Source organism: Struthio camelus, chromosome 25 (genome assembly GCF_040807025.1).
Source record: "Struthio camelus isolate bStrCam1 chromosome 25, bStrCam1.hap1, whole genome shotgun sequence".
Classification (NCBI taxonomy): Eukaryota; Metazoa; Chordata; class Aves; order Struthioniformes; family Struthionidae; genus Struthio; species Struthio camelus.
In genome coordinates this window covers 7,586,153-7,604,497 of record NC_090966.1, presented here as the reverse complement: position 1 = coordinate 7,604,497, position 18,345 = coordinate 7,586,153, and the positions used below count along the sequence as shown (strand labels likewise).

The 18,345-nt window shown below is 72.0% G+C and overlaps 2 protein-coding genes across 4 annotated transcripts; both read left to right on the top strand.

The window, feature by feature from the left end:
* The first annotated feature begins 1,523 nt into the window (after nucleotides 1–1,523).
* On the top strand, nucleotides 1,524–17,258 carry LOC104152442 (inactive phospholipase C-like protein 2). Of its 3 annotated transcripts, none has more exons than XM_068919312.1 (6): nucleotides 1,524–1,733; nucleotides 7,989–10,478; nucleotides 10,733–10,936; nucleotides 11,466–11,541; nucleotides 13,219–13,328; nucleotides 14,249–17,258. In XM_068919312.1, exons 1-6 carry the CDS (start codon nucleotides 1,524–1,526, stop codon nucleotides 14,432–14,434), a joined length of 3,276 nt encoding a protein of 1,091 aa, XP_068775413.1. In that variant the 3' UTR covers nucleotides 14,435–17,258. The 3 variants fall into 3 exon arrangements, with proteins under 3 accessions (XP_068775413.1, XP_068775415.1, XP_068775416.1); XM_068919314.1 differs by lacking the exon at nucleotides 1,524–1,733 and adding an exon at nucleotides 5,412–5,631; XM_068919315.1 differs by lacking the exon at nucleotides 1,524–1,733 and adding an exon at nucleotides 6,762–6,910.
* HCRT (hypocretin neuropeptide precursor) lies at nucleotides 15,810–17,074 on the top strand. The gene is made up of 2 exons (XM_068918770.1): nucleotides 15,810–15,830; nucleotides 16,631–17,074. Exons 1-2 carry the CDS (start codon nucleotides 15,810–15,812, stop codon nucleotides 17,072–17,074), a joined length of 465 nt encoding a protein of 154 aa, XP_068774871.1.
* Nucleotides 17,259–18,345: the final 1,087 nt, after the last annotated feature.

Here is an 18,345-nt window from a genome sequence, read left to right as displayed (position 1 = left end):
GGGCCTTCGCTGCCCGGCGAGCACCGCCTGGCCTCGTCCCCTGCCCGAGCTGGAGCCCCGCACGGTGCTTGGCGCTGCGCAGCTGGGACAGGCGGGGTGCTGCCCTGTGCCGGGCATCGCCGGGGCTCTGCGGACGGAGGTGCCAGGCGGTGCTGCACCGGCAGAACCCAGGGTCAAACCCAAATCCTGCTGGAGACTGCAGGCTTGGCTGGGGAAGCAGGCTGAGCAGGGCCAGGCAGGTTTGGGTGCCCGGCTGCAGGGTGCAGCTGGGTGCAGGTGCCCAGGTTTAGGTGCCTGGCTGCAGGGTGCAGGCTGGGTGTGGGTGCAGGTGCTGGGTTTGGGTGCCCGGCTGCAGGGTGCAGCTGGGTGCCCAGGTTTGGGTGCCTGGCCACAGGGTGCAGCTGTGTGCAGGTGCGGGTGCCCGGGTTTGGGTGCCCGGCCGCAGGGTGCAGGCTGGGTGTGGGTGCCCGGGTTTGGGTGCCCGGCTGCAGGGTGCATCTGGGTGCAGGTGCCCGGGTTTGGGTGCCCGGCCGCAGGGTGCAGCTGGGTGCAGGTGCCCGGGTTTGGGTGCCTGGCCGCAGGGTGCAGCTGGGTGTGGGTGCCCGGGTTTGGGTGCCCGGCCGCAGGGTGCATCTGGGTGCAGGTGCCCGGGTTTGGGTGCCTGGCCGCAGGGTGCAGCTGGGTGCGGATGCCCGGGTTTGGGTGCCCGGCCGCAGGGTGCATCTGGGTGCAGGTGCCCGGGTTTGGGTGCCTGGCCGCAGGGTGCAGCTGGGTGCGGATGCCCGGGTTTGGGTGCCCGGCCGCAGGGTGCAGCTGGGTGCAGGTACCCGGGTTTGGGTGCCCGGCCGCAGGGTGCAGCTGGGTGTGGGTGCCCGGGTTTGGGTGCCCGGCTGCAGGGTGCATCTGGGTGCAGGTGCCCAGGTTTGGGTGCCCAGCTGCAGGGTGCAGCTGTGTGCAGGTGCGGGTGCCCGGGTTTGGGTGCCCGGCCGCAGGGTGCAGGCTGGGTGTGGGTGCCCGGGTTTGGGTGCCCGGCTGCAGGGTGCAGCTGGGTGCAGGTGCCCGGGTTTAGGTGCCCGGCCGCAGGGTGCAGGCTGGGTGTGGGTGCCCGGGTTTGGGTGCCCAGCTGCAGGGTGCAGCTGGGTGCAGGTGCCCGGGTTTAGGTGCCCGGCCGCAGGGTGCAGCTGGGTGTGGGTGCCCGGGTTTGGGTGCCCGGCTGCAGGGTGCATCTGGGTGCGGGTGCCCGGGTTTGGGTGCCCGGCCGCAGGGTGCAGGCTGGCCGTGGGTGCAGGGGGTGCTCGGAGGTGCCGGGCCCGGCGGCCGCTCCCCGCCGTTGCAGCCCGGGGCGGGGGGGGGGCCGCGCCGCCGCCGCCGTCCCCGCCCCCGGCCGCGGCCCCGTCCCTCCTCCCGGCCGCGCCGCCTCCCGCCCGCTCCGCCACTGAGCCCGCAGCGGCGGCGGCGGCGGCGGGCGCAGGCTCCGGGGGCGCCCGGGGCCCCGCGGCGGCCGCTGCCCCGAGGCCGCGGGGATGGCGGAGGGGCCCCGGGGCGCCCCGCCGCCGGGCTCGCCCGGCCCCGCCCCGCCGCTGCCCAACGGGCCCCGCGGCGGCGGCGGCGGCGGCGGCGGCGGCGGCGGCGGCGGCAGCGGCAGCCCCGGCTCGGGCTCGGGCAGCAGCAGCCGCGAGGACTCGGCGGAGCGGAGCCCCGCGCCCGCCGCGCCCCGCGCCAGCATCATGAAGGTGAGAGCGGCCCCGGCGGGGAGGGGGCTCCCGGCCGCCGGCATCTGCGGGGGGGGGGGGGGGCGAGGCTCAGGCCCCGCGGGAGCGGGCCGGGCCCCCGGGGGCGGCTCAGCCCTCGGGGCGGCTCTCCCCGGCCCGCCCGGCTCCCAGCGCGGGGGCTGCGCCCGCACCTTCGGGGCGCGGGGCTGGGGGCGGCTGGGCGCGGGGCTGGGGGCGCTGCCCGGCCGGGCACACGCTCGCCCCTCCCCGGGGCGCGGGGGCCGCTCTCGTCGCGGATCCCCCCCCCCCACCCCCGGCCGCCCGCCGGTGCGGGTCCGCCAAGGGCAAAGCCTGGCTCTGGCTTTGTGCGCTCCCAGGCCAGGCCTGGCCCTCCTGCACGGCCTTGGGCCGCCCCGCGCAGCTGCCGCTCTTCCCGCGCGCTGCCCTGCCCGGCCGCCGCGATGGAAGCCACATGGCAGCATCGCCCCGTCCGGCTCGGGAGCACCCGTGGGTGCCGGCTGAGGCGGCGGCTGCTCCTCGCTCCCGCCTTCTCCTGCAAGCAAGAGCGTTGAGTCTTGGGCCCAGCTTGGCCAGCTCCTCCTGGCGCGCGCCCGAGAGCTCTCCTAGAGCCGTGGCACGGCCCGGGCCGCTGCCCGAGGGGCCGTGGCTGAGCGGGGGTCCCTGGGGCTCTCCCGCGCGGGTGGGCAGCAGGTCACGTGCGTATTTTTCTAAATCGGTCCCCCTAATTGTGCTTACGTCGGCGTTGCTCGCTGACACAATAGGTCGCCTTTGCCCGGGACCCGCCTCCCCACTCCTGGCAGCCTATTTTAAGCTGGTAGAGCTCCGCTACTATTAATACCCTGTGTGTGGGCTGCTCCGGTGCTGCCGGCCCCTTCCCCGCTCTCCTGGCTCAGGGGCCTCGGTGCCTTGGCGAGGGGAGGGGGCCACGTCCGTGCCGCCGCCGCGGGGCAGCGGGAGCACGGCGGCTGCTGCTCCCCGGCAGCTCCTCGCCCTGCCCGGCGCCCGGCCGGGGCTCCCTCTGCCAACGGCCGCGGGGGCCCCGCGCGCGAGCCCCCGGCGCGGGCAGAGACGTGCTGCGCGCCGTGACCGGCTGCTGCAGGCGGGAAGATTTCTCAGCGCTTCCCGCAGTGCCGGGCCGCCCGCTGCCGCTCGAAGCCCCGTGCTGCTGCGTGGCCGGGAGCAGCCGAACGCCTGGTTTCCGCAGGGACCTCGCAGGGTCCTGCTGTTCCTCCAGCAGCCCGGGCTCCATCTGCTCCGCTGTCCGGCAGCCGGCGGGGCCGGGCACCAGACGCTCGGGAAGGCTGAGGGGCTGCAGCGCGCCTCCGGCGAGCTCCCCCGCGGAGAGGCTGGAGGTGCTGCGCGGGCTGGAGCCGACGCGCCCGGGGCGGTTGCTCCCCTTCGCTCGGGCGCCGGGCTGAGCGCGTCCCCCCGTAGCTGGCGTGCGTCACGGTGGGATTTAGCCTTACGCGAAGGTCGCGTGGCCCCGAGCCAGAGCTTGGTAGGGGAGGGCCCCGGCTGCAAAGGAGGTCAAACGCGGACGGGGGCTCCAGTCTGTCCTGGTCCCAGTTACGCACCTCGGAGTCCACTCAGGGCCTGATGCTGGCCTGGTGCTGGAGGGCTGCAGGGCCCCGATGCCCGTGCGCTGCATCCCGCTGCCCTGAGCTGCGTGTCACTCCGCTCTCGGCTGCGCCCCGGTGCGCCGTGCGTGGCAGCACCCCGGGTGCAGGGGCAGCCGCGGGGCCCGGGATCCCGAGGGGAGGCCGTTCCCGCGCTGCGGGGCTCTGCTTGGCCTCGGGGTGGGCCGGCCCCGGCACCTCCCCGTGTCCGGGCCGGAGGGAGCTGCGTTCGCAGCACGCCGGTCCCTTGCCCGTCGGGTGGGCTGGAGTTGGGGGCTGCACCCGCCCTGCGGCTTGTGGAGCCCAGGGCTGCAGAGCAGGGGGACCCCGTGCCCCGCATCTTGCAAGCGGGGTGCAAATTAGGGTACAAATTAGCTGGGGGCTGCGGGGCAGCAGGCTGGGCTGCTGACTCAGTGGAAGCACGTGTGGGAAAAGCCACGGGCTCTGTTATTTTACGGGCTTTCCAGAAACGGCTGGAGGAGCGAATCTGAAAGTGCGGCTCAGCCAGCCGGGGCAGGGGGAACCCGGGGCTGGCCGGCCTGGGTGGTTTTGGCCCCGGCTGGGTGCAGCAGCGGGAGCTGGGAGAGCGGCTGCGCGGGATGCCTGGCTCCAGGGGGTGGAGAGCGGGGAGCTGGTGTCCCTGTCCTGGCCGGAGGACCTGTTCCCTGCTTTCTTCCCCAGGTTGGAAGTGGAGGGCCTTGGGGGTCCAGTGGGCTGGGGGTGCTGGAGTGGGGGCTGGCAGGGTGCTGGGTCTGCTTCTGGCTGCTGCAGGATGTGACCCGTCCCAGCACCGTGCTGGCCTGTCCCCCGGCCGTGCTGCCACCTCCCCGTCCTGCTGGAGCCCCGGGAGCCGTGCCGGCGCCTCGGAGCGGGGCTGGGGCTCCCGCAGCCCCGTGCCGGGTAGCGGCAGCTGGTGCCGCGGGGAGTGGATGTGTCACTCTATCTTCTTGGCAGGGAACGCACGCGGGGAGGAAAGCCCTGGCTGTGCCTGGCCTCCCACCGCCTCCGCTCCGGCGCGGGGCCGCTGCCTGCCCTGCGCCTCCCGTTCGCGCTCCCGCCGTGGGACAGGGCAGCGCAGCCTCGGGGAAGAACCTGGACCTGGGAAAACCGCCTGCAGACGGGTCGCGTCGCGGCCGGGCCGGGGAGCAGCTCCGTCCCCTGGGCTCAAAGCCGCCCAGCCGGGCTCCCGGGGGCCCTGCCGGCGCTGGCCGGCCGCAGTGCTGCGGGTCCTGCCCGGGCGCCTCGACCTTGGGAGCTTTCAGTTCCTCTGTCCCCGCCGTCACGAGCCCCCGGCCGAGGCCGCGGGAAGGGAGGGGCGGCTGCGGCCGGGCGCGCTCCCCGCGCTCGCGAGCGGTTCGCTTCGCCGGGTGGCGAGGCCGGTCACGCGGCGGCTGCGATGCGGGTGTCACCAGGGCGCTAATCGGCTAAGGAGGCGCTTAGCGCCCGCGGCGGAGAGGAGAGAGCGGCGCAGGGCGCGGGGAGCCTCAGGCTGTGCCGGACCCCGTGCGCCTGGCCGGCATGCCGAGCGAGGCGTCCTCGTGGCCCGGCTCCCCGCCCCGGCGTGCAGGTGGGCTGGCGCGAGGGCCGCCGGCTCGGCAGCCTGGGACGCCCCGCTCCCGCCGCAGCCGACCCCCGCCGGCTGGGAATCCTCCTCGTGCTCCGGGCGGGCAGCCGGGCCGCGAGCGCCGTGTACTCCCGCCTCCGCTGCTGACCTACTTAGCACCTTAGTGGAGCTGTGGCTCAGCAGGCTCCGGCTGCCGGCGCCGCTCCTTGCTCGCACCTCGTGGAGCACTCGGAGACCAGCAGAGCATCCCCAGGGTTGAAGCCGGCCTGTAAAATGCCTGTGTAATGGGCTGCCTGGAAGCAGCGGTTTTTTTTCTCTTCCTTTCTCTGAGCAGGGTGTATTAACCCAGCAGGCGGTTGCAGGAGTGAGGCAACATGCGGTTGCTTCCATCCGGTACCTGGATGCAAATACGTTCAGCGGCTGCAGCGCGCTCGGAGATCCTCGAGCAGCGCACGCAGCTGTGCACGCCCCGGGCTCTCCTGTGCAGGACCAGCTGCAAGCGGAGCGCGCCTGCTGCGGAGCGTGCCGTGGCCGGGGGCTGCCGCGCACCCGCACCCGCCACTGAGGCCGACCCGCTGGCCTGCTGCAGCTCCCTCCTTCCCCTGCGCCCCGTGCAAGCCCGGATGGGATGGCTGCAGGGTGCTATAGGGTGGCTCGGGGTGCCGCAGGCTGCGCCCCGCGCAGGGCTCTGCCCGTCAGCGGCCGGGCCTGGAGGCAGGTGTGTTCGGCTGCTTGCGGTGGGCGCGAGCAGGCTCCAGTGCAGCTGGAGGCAGGTCCCGGCGGCCGCTTGATCTGCGCGGGCCCCCCACCCTGTGTTTCCTTTCCGGATGGATTTCCTGTTTTCTGCTCGTGGGCCCGGTGCGGAGCCGCCCGGGGTGGGGTGCACTCTGGGCTGGGGTGGGGACCCCGAGAGGTGTCCGGGCTGTGCCCCGGGGCAGGAGTGCCGCCGCGCTCCCCGGTGCCAGCGGTCATCCCGCCAGCGGGGGGGCCGGGAGCCGCGGGGGCTGAGGTCTCGTGCTGCCAGTCAGTGGCACGCTCAGATTGCTGCTCGCAGGAAGCATGTCGTTGCAGCTGTGCCGACGGCTTGGCCTGTGCGTCCTTCCCCCCCGGGCTCGCCGATGGCGTAACCTGCAGCTGGGCTCTGGGTCCTGCGCGCCGGCACGGCGGCGCTTGGCAGCTGGATCCCATGGCTCAGCCCGGAGGGATCATCCCAGCAGGATGGTGGGCTCCCGGGGATGCCGTGCATGAACGGCCGTCCCTGAGCCCCGCGCTGCGCCCAGCTCCGGCTCTCTGCCCTGCCGTGGGGATGGGGTGGCTGCTGCCGGCCGAGGGAGCAGGGAACATCCCCACCCCCGGGAGCCGGAGCCGGCTGGCACGGAGGCAGGGTCCTGGCGCTCGGCCGGCTCCCAGGAGCAATCTGGCAGCGAGAGGTTGCAAACGGATCCTGCATCCAAGCTGGGGGTGGAGGAAATGCCCCCCGCGCGAGGCTGAGCTGGGTCTGCCTCTGCCAGCCGGGGACCCGGGCTGCAGAGGAACGGCGCTGGGGCGGGTGCTGAGCACCGGTGTCTGGGCAGTGTCGGAGCCTCCTGCGTTACTCGCGGTGTGTGTGGGTTACCTCGCGGGCCCCGCGTGAGCTTGGCCGTCGTGTCCCATGCCCAGGAGGCATCTCCCTCCATGCTGACAGGGGCCAGCCAGCTCTAGCCTGGGGCTGGGGCTGGGGTCCCTGTCCCCAGGACATTCCCCTGTCCCTGGGACGTGACCCGTCCTGCTCCCTTGCCCTCTGCCACCTTCTCCAACACCCTTAGGTCATGGCTCCCTGGCCCTGTGGGGATAAATCCAGGCCCTCTGAGCCGCGACGCGCTTGCCCAGCCTGTTAATCCTGCGACAGCTGGACGATGGAGGTGTGAAAGCTCTGGGGTGCCGGGGGGGCCCCATCGCCCCCAAGCCCGGGCGGCTGGGAAGAACCCGCCCGTGCTGGAGCCGCCACCAGATTAGAGGTGACTCACCATAATCTTAAAGAAGTGGATTAAATCTCCTCCCTGCTGCACTGCTTAATGAAATCCATCCCATAATACGCTCCCAGCCCTGCTGTTCCCCCTCACCCCCCCCCGCCCCATCCTGCTCCGAGTGGTGGCACGGTTCCCCCTTGGGTCCCTGGGAGGCAGCGCGCGGGGCCGGGCTGTGGGGCCGCTGGGCAGCGCCCGGGAGCATCCCTGCCCTCCCGTCGCTGCGGAGCCCCCCCCGGCATCGGCATCGGCGTGCCCGGGGCGCCGCTGCCTGCCCCAGGAGCGCGGAGGGGCCCGCGGTGCCCGTCCCTCTGCAGCGACGGAGGGTGGGCGGCACGGGGACTGCGCCGGGCTGCCTGCGCGGGGGGGCCTGCTCCACCGGTGAGCAAGCAGCAGGGAAGGATCCGGCTCAAGGCCGGGAGCAGGAAGGAAGGAAGGAAAGCAGAGTTAAAATAAGTCAGGCTAGTGAGCTGTGGGGGAGGCCACGGCTGGAGCCGGCTCCCCCTGCTTCCAGGGCCTGGGGGGAGGCTTGGCTCAGGGCTGGACTGGGCTTTGCGCTGTGCTGGCCGGAGGGTCGGTGGCCCTCGGTGCTCAGGAGGTGTCCTCGAGGCTGCAGCAGAGCTGCTCCGTCTGTGCTCCGCTGCGGACAGCCCCGAGCGAGGAGCAGCCCGTCCCCGCGTGGCCGGGAGCTCGGCCTGCGGAGGGCTGCGTGTGCCCCAGCTCCCGGTCCCGGCCGCTGCCCCCAGCTGCAGCCCGTCCCTGTGTCCCTGCAGAGCCTCGCGGGCTCCTCTGAGGGGTCTGACCAGCGTGGCACCGCTGCCAGGCCCGGGCCCCTCATCCCTTTCCACCTGCCTGTGGCTCCCAGGAGCGGGATGGGGCTGGGGTCCCAGCAGGGCTTTGCGCTGGCCGGGTTTTGCCTCCCCGGGGCACCCTGCGGCTTGGGGCTGGGAGCAGGGTGGGAAGAGCGTGCCGGGAGGAGGGAGCCAGGGCCGGGACGGGTGTGCTTGGCATTGCCTTCTTGGTCGGGACTGGCCCTGACAGCTCTGCTCCCTTCTCCCCACCCTGGCAGGATGGCTCTCGGCAGCGGCCCATGCAGAAGAAGAAGACAGTGTCCTTCAGCACCATGCCCAACGACCGGAAGATCAACAGCACGGCCGCCTGCATCTCCTTCATGCTGGAGGGCTGCGAGCTGAAGAAGGTACGCTCCAACTCCCGCATGTACAGCCGCTTCTTCGTGCTGGACTCGGACATGCGCTCCGTGCGCTGGGAGCCTTCCAAGAAGGACTCGGAGAAGGCCAAGATTGAGATCAAGTCAGTCAAAGAGGTGCGCGTGGGCAAGAAGACCCCCATCCTGCGCAGCAACGGCCTCTCTGACCAGTTCCCAGACGAATGCGCTTTCTCCATCATCTATGGAGACAACTACGAGTCCCTAGACCTGGTGGCCAGCTCAGCCGACGTGGTGAGTGCATGGGTGATGGGGCTCCGGTACCTGGTGTCCTATGGCAAGCACACACCCGAGGCGCCTGGGACCGGCCACCCCAGCCTTCGGACCTCCTGGATCTCCTCCGTCTTTGACCTCGCTGACCTGGAGAAGTCTGGCCGCATCCCTGTGTCGCGGGCTGTGCAGCTCATCAAAGCCCTGAACCCAGGCATGAAGGCCTCTACCATCGAGCTGAAGTTCAAGGAGCTGCAGAAAGCCAGCGACCGTGTGGGCATGGACGTGGCCTGCGACCTCTTTGTGGAGGCCTACTGTGAGCTCTGCACCCGGCCCGAGATCTTCTTCCTGCTGGTGCAGTTCTCCAGCAACAAGGAGTACCTGGGCCTGAAGGACCTGCTGATGTTCCTGGAGGTGGAGCAGGGCATGGAGGGGGTGACGGAGGAGAAGTGCTTGGAGATCGTCGGCAAGTACGAGCCCTCCAAGGAGGGCCGGGAGAAGGGCTACCTGGCCATCGACGGCTTCACGCGCTACCTGCTCTCCTCCGACTGCTCCATCTTCGACCCGCAGCACCGCAAGGTGTGCCAGGACATGGCACAGCCCCTCTCCCACTACTACATCAGCTCTGCCCACAGCGCCTGCCTCCTGGAGGACAACTTCTGGGGCAGCTCGGACATCAGCGGCTATATCAGCGCCCTGGGCCTGGGCTGCCGCAGCATCGAGCTGGTGCTGTGGGACGGTCCCGACGGCGAGCCCGTCGTCTACACCAGCCCCTCGGCCGCCTCCTGCGTGCCCTTCCGCACCGTGGTGGGGCTGATCGACCAGCACGCCTTCGCCGCCTCCGCCTACCCCCTCATCCTCTGCCTCGTGGTGCGCTGCTCGGCCACCCAGCAGCGCCTCGCCGCCCAGTGCCTGCGCAAGACGCTGGGCGACAAGCTGTACGTGGAGCCCCCCAACCCCGCCGAGTCCTACCTGCCTTCCCCGGAGCACCTCAAGGGCCGCATCCTCATCAAGGGCAAGAAGCTGCCGCCCGGCTGTGAGGACAGCGAGGGCGAGGTGTCGGATGAGGAGGAAGGCTGGGAGCTGGCGCGGCGCCTGGGCCAGGAGGACCGGGAGATGCCGGAGGGAGGTGCCCTGCGCCGGGTGCGCCTCAGCCGGGAGCTCTCGGAGCTGGTGAGCCTCTGCCAGGCCGTCCCCTTCCAGGACTTCGAGAGCTCGCGGCGGGGGCAGCGCTACTGGGAGATGTGCTCCTTCAGCGAGGTGGAGGCCGGGCGCTTCGCCAACGAGTGCCCTGCGGAGCTGGTGAGCTACAACAAGCGGTTCCTCTCCCGCGTCTACCCCAGCCCCATGCGCATCGACGCCAGCAACATGAACCCGCAGGACTTCTGGAAATGCGGCTGCCAGATGGTGGCCATGAACTACCAGACGCCGGGGCTCATGATGGACCTGAACGCGGGCTGGTTCCGGCAGAACGGAGCCTGCGGCTACGTCCTCCGTCCCGCCATCATGCGGGAAGAGGTGTCCTACTTCAGTGCCAACGCCAAGGACTCCTTGCCGGGGGTGCCTGCCCAGCTCCTGCACCTCAAGGTCATCAGCGGGCAGAACCTGCCCAAGCCCAAGGGCTCGGGGGCCAAGGGGGAGGTGGTGGAGCCGTACGTGTGCGCCGAGATCCACGGCATCCCGGCCGACTGCGCCGAGCACCGCACCAAGACGGCCCTGCAGAGCGGGGACAACCCGGTCTTCGACGAGAGCCTGGAGTTCCAGATCAACCTGCCGGAGCTGGCCGTGCTGCGCTTCGTGGTGCTGGACGATGACTACATCGGCGACGAGTTCATCGCCCAGTACACCATCCCCTTCGAGTGCCTGCAGCCCGGGTACCGCCACGTCCCGCTCCAGTCCCTGACCGGGGAGCCCCTGCCCCACGCCACCCTCTTCGTGCACGTGGCCATCACGGACCGCCGCGGCGGGGGCAAGGGGCACCGCCGGGGGCTCTCGGGGCGCCGCGGCCGCCGCGTGCGGGAGTACACCTCCACCAAGGCCACCGGCATTAAGGCCATCGACGAGGTCTTCCGGACAGCCACACAGCCGCTGCGGGAGGCCACCGACCTGCGGGAGAACGTGCAGGTACCAGACCCAGCGGTGGCACCCGCGGGGAGCCGGGACGTGGGTTCCTCTGGGGCAGGATGGGGCTGGACGGCGAGGAATCGGGAGCACCCAGGTGTCCCTCCTGATCCCGGCTCCGGAGGGGGCGGATGAGAAGCCTCATCTGGAGCAGCAAGCTAGGGGAGACGGGGCCGTTCCCAGCAGGCAGGGGAGGGAGCGAGGGGTCGGCGGCCCCCTCCCCGGACCGGGCCCCTGACGCCGGTCTCTGCCCGCAGAACGCGCTGGTCTCCTTCAAGGAGCTGTGCGGCCTGACGCCCGCCGCCAACATGAAGCAGTGCATCATCACGGTGGCGGCGTGGCTGCTGCACAGCGACAGCGCGCCCAGCGTCACCCTCAACCTGGCGGAGCAGTACCCCCCCATGGAGGCCCAGGGCCCCATCCCCGACCTGCTGCGCAAGGTCCTCACCGCCTACGAGACGGTAAGGGCCGTCCTGCCGGGGGCCCGGGGCTCTGCCCCTCGCAGGGGAGCGCGGTGGGGGGGCGCACCCAGGCCACCACCCTGCCTCGCTGCGCTCACCCGGAGCTGGGCGCGCTGGGGCTGGCATCCATCCCGGGGCGGAGGGGTTGGGCTGGGGGGCTGCAGCGGCGGGTGCCCCCGAGGGACCCGACTTGGTGCAGGCTCCCCGCCGCTCCATCCCTGCCCGGGGCGTTCGCTCGGCAGCGCGGACCCCATCCCCCTGCGCGGGCTGCCCCAGCCCCTGCGCCGGCGCCGGGCCGGGGGGCATCCTGCGGTCCCGCCTGGCGGGAGAAATCCCATTAATAGCCGAAGCCGGAGCTGCTTCCTTCCTTTGTGTTGGAGGGAGACCTGGCCGCCGGCCAGGCGCTGGCCGCCTGCACCTGGCTGGGGCGCGGGAGGGCCGGGGCAGGGGGTGCAGAGCCGGCCGAGCACCCCCCCACCAGCGTGCGGGGCCGCGGCGCTGCTCACGCCGCCCCGCTCCTCTCCCCCAGATGATCCAGACGAGCCGGACGCTGATCGAGTCCGCCGACGCCGTGTATGGCAAGCTCATCCAGGCGCAGCAGGCAGGTGGGTCCCCGGGAAGGGCCGGCGCAGCCCCCTGCACAGCTCTGCTGCACCTGCCCACGGTCCCCGGGGCGCCGGGGCCGCCGTGCACCCCGGGTCCTGCGGCGGGTGCCCCCGTGGTGCCGGGCGTGGGGGACGTCGTGCTGCTGAGCCCGGCCTGGCCTGGACGCGTGTCCCCGCGGGGATGAGCTCAGCAGCCTGGCACCGCCGCCTGTTGGGATTTTGGCGGTGCAGGTGGACGGGAGGAGCGGGGACGCGTGTGTCCGCGCGCCCGCCTGTGCGCAGAGGGTTCGAGGCGGCGCACGGCATCGGGGCTGCAAGGCGCCGGCGGAGCAGCTCCCCGGCGACCGTCCCGGCTGGCGCGGCCCGGAGCCCGGCTCTGCGGTGTTCCCACGTCCTGGGCAGCGCCGCGAGGGGCAGGGGGCAGGCCGGCCCCGGGGCCGGAGCGAGGGCGCCGAGCCGCCCGGCGCTGCAGCAGGGCACGGGGCGGCGGGACCCCCGGGGCGGGCGGCTGGGGAAGGCGGGCAGCGCAGGAAGCGCCGGGAGGGAAGGGAGGAGTGCGGAGGAGGCTGCCGAGGAAGCGGAGGGGAGTCATTAGCTGCCAAACGCCAGAATATAATTAGCATCAGAAATAACAGGCTGGGGCTGACGGTAGAAGCGGCAACTGAGTGTTGTGACTTCTGCGACACGTGGCTGGACCCCCGCGGGCAGGTGCCGCTGGCAGCCTGCCCCGCGCCGCCGGCGCCCCGGCCCCGCGGCAGCACTGTGCACCCGTGCCCGCTGCCCACTGCACCGGGGGCTGCCGGGGCGCCCTGGGGAGGAAGGGGGGCCCCGACCCGCTGCCAGCCCTGCTGCCAGCAGCCCTGCTTGTTCTGGCTGCGCGGCAGCCTGGAAATCTCCCCGAGCGCTTGGCTGGCGGCTCCGCGGCCGCTGCCAGCGCGTGGGGCAGTGCGAGCAAGGCGGCTACGGCCCCGGGGGGCTGGGGCAGCCGGTGGCGGGGGCCTGAGCCGGGGGGGGCTCTGCACCCTGGTCCGCCACTCCGCGGGAAGGGCTGCGAGAGCCCGTCTGTGCCGTGCTGCCGGGGGAAGAGCAGCTCGGAGGGGGCATCGCCCCACCGGACTGGCCCGGGGGCGGCCGAGCTGCACCTTGAGGCGGTCGCGCAGGGTTCGGCCCGGCCCTTGCACCCCGGGGGTCGGCTGCTGCCTGCGGCGCCGGGGGGGCGGGGGCGTGCTGATTGACGGCGCGCGGGCGAGCGGGCTGGCGTGGGAGCCCTTGCGTGGGCCCCGGAGCCGGTGCTTCGTCAGGGAGGGGTAAATATAGCACCCGCTCACGGGGACGTCACGCGGTGCGCGGCGCGGGGGTCCCTGCTCCCGCCCGGGGGGGCCGGCGGGCCCGCGCTGCCACCCCCGCGGGGCCAGGGTGTGCAAGGACTGTGCCTGTGCCGGGGGCAATCGCTGCCCTCCGGGTGGACCCTCGGCTCCAGCCCTTTTCCCAGGGCTCGCGCCAAGGTTTGGGGCTGAGCGTGGCGCAGAGCCGGGCGCCCCGTCGCTCCCCGCGCGCTGGGGGCCCGGAGGAGCCGGCGGCGGAGCGGGGAGCCCAGCCTGCTCCCTCGGTGCTGGGGTAGGGAGCTGCCCTGGCCTGCCCGGCTGAGCAGTGCTCTCGCTGTGCCCCGCGCCCCAGGCATGGACTTCCACAAGGAGCTGCACCGCATCGAGGCCAAGGAGGGGCTGCGGGGCAGGAAGCTGCAGAAGGCGCTGGAGAGCTTCGCCTGGAACATCACCGTGCTGAAGGTGAGCGGGGCGAGGGCTGCATCCTGCCACGGTGCGGGTGCACCCCCCGGGGCCGCGGGCTCGGTCGGGGCCGAGGGGTGCCCCGGGGCAGCCGAGCGCATCTTGCAGGCTTCCTGGGGAGCAGCAATGGTGCCGAGGCAGCAGGCGATGGTGTGGGGCCCTCCCGGGTCCTGCCGGCGCCTCGGGGCTTGGGATGCGGCGGGCAGGCGTTTTGCTTTCTCCCGCGTCCCTCACCGCTGCCTTTGCATGGCCGCCAGCGGGGAGCCCCAGGGGTCTGCGCTGCTCCCTGCTGCGGGTGTTTAGGGGTGCTGCTGGGGGACGCTGCCCTCCGGGGACTCCTGACCCAGCCTGCCCAAAGCCCCAGGCAGCATGGGCCAAAGCGTCCCGGGAGGCTGCATGAGCAGGCTGCGAACCGGCCCATCGGCCTCGCCTCCGTACCCTGCTTTCCCAGGCTCCATGCTGGGGTGTGCGGTCCGGCTCACGCACCCTGGCCGCAGCGCCCTGGGTGCCCTCCGCAGATGCAGCGGTCTGGTTCTCGCCATCCCGTGTTGGCGGTCCGGGATGCGCCCGCGTCCCGGCAGCCCGTGCTCCCCCCTGGTGGGACCGTGGCCCTGCCAGCGGGGCCAGCCACGGCGTGGGAACGCGCCCCGGCCGGGGGCAGGCCCTGCTCCACGCGGGGGTCTCCGTGCAGCACTGCCGGGCAGGTCTGGGCCACGCAGAGCCGGAGCCGTTCCCGGTGCCCCCTGCCTTTGCCTGCAGTGAAGGGGGCAGCTGGGGGGGCCCCTTCCCGCAGTGCCACAGCCTGGCCGGTGGGCTGCAGCAGCGCGGCACGGCCGGGCGTGCGGGTGGCAAAACCAGCCCGGTGCAGCCCCTGGGGCCGGGCGCAGAGCCCCCTGACGCCCCTCTCTGCTCGGCGGCAGGGCCAGGCGGACCTGCTCAAGCACGCCAAGGCGGAGGCGCTGGACAACCTGTGGCAGATCCACAACGCGGGGCAGTCCTGCGGCATCGGCAGGAACGGCGCGGCCTCGCCGGACCCCTCCCGGCTGCGGACCCCGCTGGAGCCCATCCCCGAGACGGAAGGAGGCGGTGACGCAGCGTGCTGCTGACCCCGGCGCGGGGCACCGGGGCCCGGACTGAGCGCTCCCGTGGCACGGCATCGCCCCTGTGCCCCGGGCTGGGGGCACTGGCCTGCCCGCCGGCGTTTGGTGCATCTGGAGGGAGACGCAGGGCAGGGCGCTGCCTTGCCCACGGGCAGCTGAAGGGCTGCAGCGGGGCCAGTGCAGCGGTGAAGGCTCTTGGGGACCAGCTCTGGGCACAGAGCAGGGCGTTTGGGGAAGGACCTCCCTGCTCCCATCTCCCCTAGCCCCACCGAGCTCCTCCTGCATCCGCTTCCAGCGCGAGCGCCCGGCCGCGGGGCCGGCTGGGCGTGCTGGCACCCCGATGGCCGTGTGCATGTACCCCTCGAGCCTGCTGTGCCCGCTGGACAAACAGCCCCATCTCTGGGCTCAGGTCTGCAGGTTTTGCCTTTGCCAGCCCTGGGAAAACCTGCCTGGCTGGAGCCGTCCCCTCGCTGGAGTCCCCAGGGCCCTGCGGTGCAGAGGGGCTGGCCAGGCTCCCTGGCGCAGCTCGCAGGGGGCTGGGGCAGCCGGGGGCCCCAGGCGGGAGCAGATGTGGCTTTTGGCATCAGGGAAAACATCCTGGACTTCTCTGGGGCGAGAGCATCCCAGGCACAGGCCACGAGCGAGGGGCGGTCTGGGGTCGGGCCAGGGCTGTGGCACGGTTATAAAGTGTGCAAGACCCACGCTGGTGCCCTGCTGCTCCGTCTCCGTGCCCGGCTGGGGGGCAAGGGCAGGCGTGGGGCTGATGAAGAGGGGGGAGCGTGGTGCTGCCGGCGCTGGGGATGGGCACCGTGGGGCCGTGCCAGCTCCATCACAGAGCTGCACAGCCCCCATCTCCCCTTTGTTCTGGAGCAGTAATTAGCCTAATGGGGCCACGAGGAACGAGCCGGCGAGCTGCCGTTGTCTGGGGCCAGGCAGTCGGGAGAGGACCCGCTGCGTCCTCCCGGCGCTGACCTTCCGGCCGCTTTGTGCCAGCCCGGCTGCGGCTCCCTTAGGCAATTACAGCCTCATTAGTGCCAGGCTCCGCAGCCGCTGGCGTCCCGCGCCCGGCCGCCCGCCCTGCGCCGGCCCCGCACAATGGGGAGCTGCAAATGAGGGGAAAGGCCTGGCCGGTCTCCGGGCTACCGGGAACAAAGAGTGCGCGTCTCTGGGAGACCGGCCCGGCTCCCGCCAGCCCCTCCGCTTCCCGGGGTATTTTTGGCAGCACTATTGTGCAGGGCCCCGCGAGGGCTGGGGATGGGTGGGGGACAGCCCCCTATAAAGCCCGGTGGCCAAGGTGAGCTGCTCAGGGCGGCTTCTGCTCCTCGGCTCCTGGTGGGTCATGCCCCAGCGCCGCTCGGCCACCTGAAGACACCCGGGGACGATGGAGACACCGAACACCAAGGTGGGGCCAGGGACAAGCAGCCCGTCGGAGTGGAGGCAAACTGGGGACACGGGCGGCGTGGGAGAGCTGGGAGAGAAGTGATGCTGGGGAGGCGGCAGTGCGGGCTGGGAACCGGGACTCGGCCCCGCATGGGCTGGGGCTGCAGCCTGCTGGGCAGGGAGCGGGGTGCACAGTGCACGCTGCAGTGTGCTACGGCAGGGGCAGGGCACGGGGGCTCTCGCTGCACGTCCCACGGTGATCTGCAGTGAGGGAGGGTGTTTGCTGCCTTGCGCCAGAGCAGGATGTGCGCGACAGCGAGGATACCTGCAGCTTGTTCCTGCGGCGGGAAGGAAACATGGTCGGAGCGTGAGCGGGGCCTTGGTCTGCGGGGCTGGACGGGGAGTGTGGAGCAGGACTCACAGGTTCCCCCATCCCTGGAGGGTGCAGGGCTGCCCGTACCACCGGGCACTGAAGGGTGATGCTCCAGGGCTATTCTCGGGAGAGCTTTTCCCAGAGCAGCGAGGTGGCAGGGATGGGAAGCCAGGACCAGCTGTGAGCCTTGTCCCCTCCTGCTGTGTTCCCTTGCTGCAGCCCAAGCTGGGGACAGCCCTGTCCCCATGCAGCAGTGGCTCTGCCCATTGGAGCTGGGACACCCCAGCAGCGTGGTCGTGCGGGCAGCGACCGGGCAGGTGGGAGCCGAGCCCGGCTGGGTGCTGGCCGTCTGGCTGGCCACTCTGGAAAAGCGGGGTGGCCACGCATGGGCCTGCTGCCCCAGCCCCTCCGGCTGCCCCTGCCCTAACACCAGCCCGTTGCTCCGGTAGCTCCAGAGAGCTGCTTGCCTCTTGCTCCTGCTCCTGCTCTGCTCCCTGGCCGCTGCCCGGCAGAACGTGCCCGAGTGCTGCCGGCAGAAGACCTGCTCCTGCCGCATCTACGACCTCCTGCACGGCATGGGCAATCACGCCGCCGGCATCCTCACGCTGGGCAAGAGGAAGAGCGTCCCACCGGCCTTCCAGAGCCGGCTCTACCGCCTGCTGCACAGCTCTGGCAACCATGCCGCAGGCATCCTCACCATGGGCAAGCGAGGGGAGCGCCCCGGTGCCGCCTGCCACGACGCGTCGGGCTGCCCCTCGGGCACAGACGTCCCGCCAACGCCGGCCCTGAGCCGCTCTGACACCAGCCCTGCTGGCCCCGGGGAGTGCCAGGGACAGTTGGGGAAGGACCCGACCAAGGGCCAGGCCCAGGGGGCTGCAAAGAGCTTTTACTGAGATGGTTGGGGGGGAAAGCTGGGAGTAGAGGGGGGATCCCGGCAGGGCGACAGACCCTGGGGACTCAAACTGTGGAGCCTGATGTAAATAGTACTTTCAAATACCTCCTTGTGGCCCTGGCCAAGCCTGCTCAGGGCACTGTGGGCGCCGCTGGCCTTTTACAATAAATGGTAGCCTGACGTTACGCAGCTTTGCCTTGTCTCTGGGGATGGGGCCTGCGGGGCTCAGGGCTCTGCCAGGGTCTGTGCCAGGGCAGCCAGCGAGGCTGGTACCTTCACCCGCTGTGCCAGGACACGGATTGATGCTGCTGTGTCTGCACGTTTCCAGCTCTGGCCCCTTTTTCCGGGGGTGGGGGGTGGTGGTGAAGGGAGAATGAGTCGGCAGGAGCCCAGGGGGCCAGAGGCTCCCTGGCACAGCAGGGATTGCTGCGGGGCAGCAGGGGCTGTGGGGCTCAACCGCGCCATCGCGGGGAGCGTGAGCTGGGGAGATGCTGCAGGTGTGCCTGGGCTCGGCTGGCTGGGTGCAGGACCGGACCTGGGGAGAACCGAGCCTCAGGCAGGGTGTCTGGGTGCAGGGGTGTTTACGAAGCCTCTCCCAGGAAATCGGGGACCCCCTGGCAGGGACCGCTGTGGCTCTCTGCACCTGGGCTGCAGCAAGGGGAGTAGCTCGGTGCTGGGGGACGTGAGGGCTGCCAGGGCAGGGCAGCCACCGGCCACAGGGACTTTGGGGCTAAGCAGGGCCCTGGGGGGCTCAGAGCATCTCCCCCACTGCAGCACCAGGGAGCCTCCAGCGACCCCCTGCAGGCCACGGGACCCCCATCTCCACCCCCCACGGTGACCCTTCCACCCCCAGCAGAGCCCTAGCTGGGTCCTGTCACCCCTTTGTCCCCGTCAGGGGCATCTCCCAGGGCATGGCCTTGCATTGTGACCACTGGGCCAGCTTTCTGCAGAGCAGCGCTCCCAAGCCCCTCTCCTGGGTGCAACGGCTGGCCTGGGGGGCTGCGGGCTGGCTGCGGGTCCTAGCCCAGGGCGGGGTCCCACTCCCAGCTGCCTCGTGCCTCCCTGGCCTACTGCAAGACAGGGCAGTGGGGGAACGGGGCTCTGCAGGGTGCCGGGACCCTCCACCAGCTCCGCGCCCCCGTTCCTGCAGTGGGACCCCACCGTGGGCTGGGACTGGGCAGATGCCCCCGAACGGGCCGATCCTGCCCCTTCCCCAGCCTCGGTGGACCCCCCCGCTTTGGCTTTCCAAGGGCTGGTGCCCCCCGGTGCCTG

Excerpts from the sequence above, each read along its gene's own strand:
- LOC104152442 (XM_068919312.1), top strand. The coding sequence starts at position 1,524 with ATGGCGGAGGGGCCCCGGGGCGCCCCGCCGCCGGGCTCGCCCGGCCCC. Across the intron at positions 10,479-10,732 it reads ACCTGCGGGAGAACGTGCAG|AACGCGCTGGTCTCCTTCAA; the intron begins GTACCAGACCCA and ends CTCTGCCCGCAG. Across the intron at positions 11,542-13,218 it reads CATCCAGGCGCAGCAGGCAG|GCATGGACTTCCACAAGGAG; the intron begins GTGGGTCCCCGG and ends CCCGCGCCCCAG.
- HCRT (XM_068918770.1), top strand. The coding sequence starts at position 15,810 with ATGGAGACACCGAACACCAAG. Across the intron at positions 15,831-16,630 it reads TGGAGACACCGAACACCAAG|CTCCAGAGAGCTGCTTGCCT; the intron begins GTGGGGCCAGGG and ends TTGCTCCGGTAG.